The 4,199-nt window shown below is 41.7% G+C and overlaps 2 protein-coding genes across 2 annotated transcripts; both read left to right on the forward strand.

The window, feature by feature from the left end:
• Nucleotides 1-64: 64 nt before the first annotated feature.
• Nucleotides 65-655, forward strand: PHALS_10634 (uncharacterized protein; the record flags this gene model as incomplete). Its single annotated transcript, XM_024726093.1, has 1 exon — nt 65-655. One exon carries the CDS (start codon nt 65-67, stop codon nt 653-655), a length of 591 nt encoding a protein of 196 aa, XP_024576804.1.
• Nucleotides 656-3,115: 2,460 nt separating this feature from the next.
• Nucleotides 3,116-4,006, forward strand: PHALS_10635 (uncharacterized protein; the record flags this gene model as incomplete). Its single annotated transcript, XM_024726094.1, has 1 exon — nt 3,116-4,006. The coding sequence occupies one exon, from the start codon at nt 3,116-3,118 to the stop codon at nt 4,004-4,006; it is 891 nt and encodes a 296-aa protein (XP_024576805.1).
• Between the last annotated feature and the right edge of the window lie 193 nt (nt 4,007-4,199).

Here is a 4,199-nt window from a genome sequence, read left to right on the forward strand (position 1 = left end):
AAGTATATATTTATTAGTTATTCGACATGACAATTTGTTTGTAACAATTTCGAATTACAATTCCATGGACGAATTTGAGTCAGTAAATCGGCTGGAATTACCACCACCACCGCGCTCGTTCTGGGACTTTATTGACATTCTAGCACCCGTACTGAAATATTATGTGGCTTTACTAGCACTATTCTTAGGCGCGCGCTGGTTCAATCGACAGGTAGACAACGAAGCGTTGGCACAGGAGCAGGAGAAGCAACAGGAGCGACCTAAACTAACACCGGAATTAACCGTTGTGAGCTCAGAAGAGGAAGATGAGGAAGAAATGGAGGAACTTGTTACTAGTGGTGATCGTCTCATACCACTAGATGACAAGAATAAAAGGAAGAAAAAACCAAACGTAACTAAGGAATTGTTTGATGGTCTTCGCAAGGTGGAGCAAGAGTTGCGCGATAATAAAAACAAGGAGCACGATAATAACGTGAGCTGGAACGAATTGCATCAAAGTATGCTTAAACGCTATAAAGACAAATATCCGAATCACGGTCTGCGCGTGGCGAACCCCGAGACAGATCGCTACGATGAGGAATTCAATGAGTTGTTGCGGAAGAACAACATCAATCCAAATGACCTAAAGAGTCAGAGCGGTCAAAAGACTGAATGAATACAAGATGCAAGGATTCTCGACATAAAATGTTTAGTTTTGACTTGTTTGAAATGCCTTATGCTTGTTCGTTCAGATTCGCTTAGCTCATCACCTCACTAATCCAACTCAAGCAGGAAGAAGCTGCGTGTGTTGCCTGTTTAGTGTTTCAATTCTAGCGCAGTCCTCGTCTTACTCCGAGATCTCGTTTGAGAATTCTTTTTCTTTAGTAATCGAAAGATTGCGAATTCCTTAAACATTTTGAAGACTTGCGCTATCATTTACATTCTAGTTGCTCTGATTGTCAAGCGAAACTCAAATGTACACATGCATAATAGACACACTCATAAGCTTTCGAATTCGATGTCGAATTGGTGGTACAGTGATTGCCACGGTCCATCGAGGTTCTAGTATCGTGATTTGCCATGCATATATATATACCCACAGAGAACGACTTCCTTCTCAGAAAGCGTTTACGACATGGCGAAACGTGTTCCAACAGCTTGGCGGTTTACTCAAGCGGCTCAAACTTTGCAAGTGTCAGCTCCGCAGACTGGAACGTCTGGATCTTTAAACCTTTAATATATATCAACGATTGTAGCGAAAGTAGGTACATATGGGTTAAGCGAAGTCATTGACCTAACCTACGTATCCTCGTAATTGAGCTCGATCTCGAAGAAGCGTTTCCTAAAAAGCAGTAATCTATTTAACACTTCTCAGCTGTTCAATTGACGGCCTCACACAAAAGCTGCATACGATGTTGTCGTATTGACGACTTGCGGCTCGGCATAGCGGTGTTTTCACATCATGCTCTGGCTAGCCGACACAGGTGAATATTAATATCAAACGCAGTGTAGGGTGATGCTTACGACTGTGGCCTTTACATGGTCTTAACACGAAATCTAGCGTTTTCTTGACCATAGCTAATGGCCAAGATATTAATGTGTGTACATCTTGTTTTGACCATCCGTTGACTCTTTCACATCAATGTTCAACACAGGAAATTGAATGGGGAATTCACGATATAAGTCGGATTCTTGAAACAAGCCTTTCCCATAATCTACTCTACACTTCTTACTGATGCTTTTATCAAGAGGTAAGGTGGAAAGCCGTGTCAGCAAATCACATTAAGCTTATTGTACGACGTGATTGGTATTGACTGGCTGCCGTAGGGTATATTTCATTGTCATTTCGCTTGGAAAGTCTATTTCGAAGTAAAAGCGTGAGTAAATCTTATAACGTATGGTAGTGTGTATGCGCTTGGTATTTTCATCACATCGCATGCTTTCATGTTGTCGCGACGTTGGTCACACATAATATCCTTAAAATTCTATTGTCTCGTGAAAACAAAGAGAGATCTGTCCTTACCATATGGCCTGATATATATTCGATAAAAGTTCAATAAAAAAACCCTGTACATTTTGTGTCACGCCCATACTGTCGTTCTAGTAGACTTAATTTCGTACCACAACACAACATTTCTGGAGCCTCTAGTAATGATACGGTGATTCTCGTGACAAGAAATTACATTCTGTACGGATGAAAAAATCGCAACCTGACAAAAGATTTTGTGGCGGACAAATAAGTGTCTGTTCCATCTGATACCCAATACCTCCTAATGACGAAGATGAGCATGTTACCGCGAGATCGCGACGAGATGCAATTGACGTCAAGCATTTCTCTTTGTGACGACAGAGTAATTAAAGGTAATTTTATTGAGTATTGACGTAACGCTTCAAATTTTGTCACCATCTTAATTCAGCGCAAGATAAGAAATTCCTAATTTTTTAGTGAAAGCACTCATTTTATGCTTTGCAATCCTTAAAAACCGAGTTGTCGTTTGACAGTATCTTAAATTTAGACCTCAATGATACCGTTAGCACCTTAATCAGCAAAGAAAACCCATGTGTGGCATATTGACCGACTCTCGTTGCGCTATTGTTTCGCAGTAAAGCGGAGAATATATTGTGTAAGTTGTTAAATTCTTGAACGCACGACTGGGTACTTGCACATAAAACTTCTTATAATCTTTGAATCTTGCGTTGGAAAAGGTGCATCTAAAATGGATAAATTTCGAAAAAGTTTAAGGATGACATGACAGGTGTGTTCGAGTTGAAGCAGAGAAGTATATTGAGAACTAAGAACATCAGTATGCAACGTTTAACAGCAAAATGGTGGATACTAAGTAATAAAATTAAGCGCTAAACATACCACTTGATAATTTTTTTTGTGTGCCTCAGCTTTGCAGTTCAAAGCCTATCTCTTGTCGGTCCGACCGTCTCGTGTTATAAGTTGTACAATCGTAAACTCGATCTCGTTGAAATTATAATCGCCGCCTATCACTACAAAATCCGTACACCTTTCTGGCTATTTCGCTTTGGCGACAGCTCGACTGGCCATTCCAATATTTCCATCGGTGTGCTCGCCATCAACGAGCTACACATTTGTAAAGAAATGGTGTCTACGACGTACCTTTCCGCCATGGTTACGGCTGCAGCTATCATCGTTGACTACGTGCAATCTCACGGCTTTATTGCTAATCCCAAACCTTCATGGAAAAAGGGAAAGACTGAGAATCAAGAGTGGATTGTAGAAATTGAGCCCCAGTGGAAAGGTGATTGGGACAAAGTTAATGGTGATAAAGGTCTTCTGGCCCTTTTTAAAGAATTGGGAACGAAAAACAACTTTAAAGATCTCCGATCGCTGTTTGAGGGCAATCCAATATACGGTGAAGAATGCGGTTACACAGACCCCAAAGGCCCCCCTGCTGATCGACCAAATGATGGCGCTGCTACCTTTTCACGTGGGATTTTACACGCTGGTACATGCGAAATATGGTTTGATGATAAAATGGTCCTTCAGAACGACGATTGCCAATCCGCGTACGGTGATGGTACGAAAAAGACAATTTCTGTTCTGAAGCCTGTTGATTACGGATTATGTGCTCCCGAAGGCTGCATGCTTCGATTTTACTGGCTTGCCTTACAGCGTATTGACAAGACAGTTTGGCAAGTCTACAGAAACTGTATTCCCTTGAAAGGTTCTGGTGGTGGCGGCGGTAAGGATTCCGATCCTACTCAGGAATCACCCGTTCAAGAGGACGTATCGTCGAAAAGCAAGAGTGATTCGGACTCTTCCAAGAAGTCTGATTCGGACTCTTCCAAGAAGTCTGATTCGGACTCTTCCAAAGAAACCGATTCGGACACCAAGTCCGACGAAGACGTTACGCAGGTCACTCCTACTACCGATGACTCGAAATCTCCGTCGCCGACACCTGATTCGAACACTTCGTCAGATAAAACGCCTGAGATCACCCCAGCCCCGACCCCGGCCCCAAGCAGCAAATGCAAAGGGCAACGCCGTCGCAATTAATGTCTCGTGGCAGGAGAAATCTTGCCTAATCACATAACCACATGCGTGCATAAATGTTTGCTCTAGTCTTCCTACTTGAAAGGTCAAGAGTCTGGGTGTCGTTATATTGAGAGCAAGATATATCATTTTCTGTTTGTGTAATAATCTAAAGAAAATATGTCTTCAGTTTAATTTTTAATGATAAGACTGAATA

This window comes from Plasmopara halstedii, assembly GCF_900000015.1.
Source record: "Plasmopara halstedii genome assembly, contig: Scaffold_490, whole genome shotgun sequence".
Taxonomy (NCBI): domain Eukaryota; phylum Oomycota; class Peronosporomycetes; order Peronosporales; family Peronosporaceae; genus Plasmopara; species Plasmopara halstedii.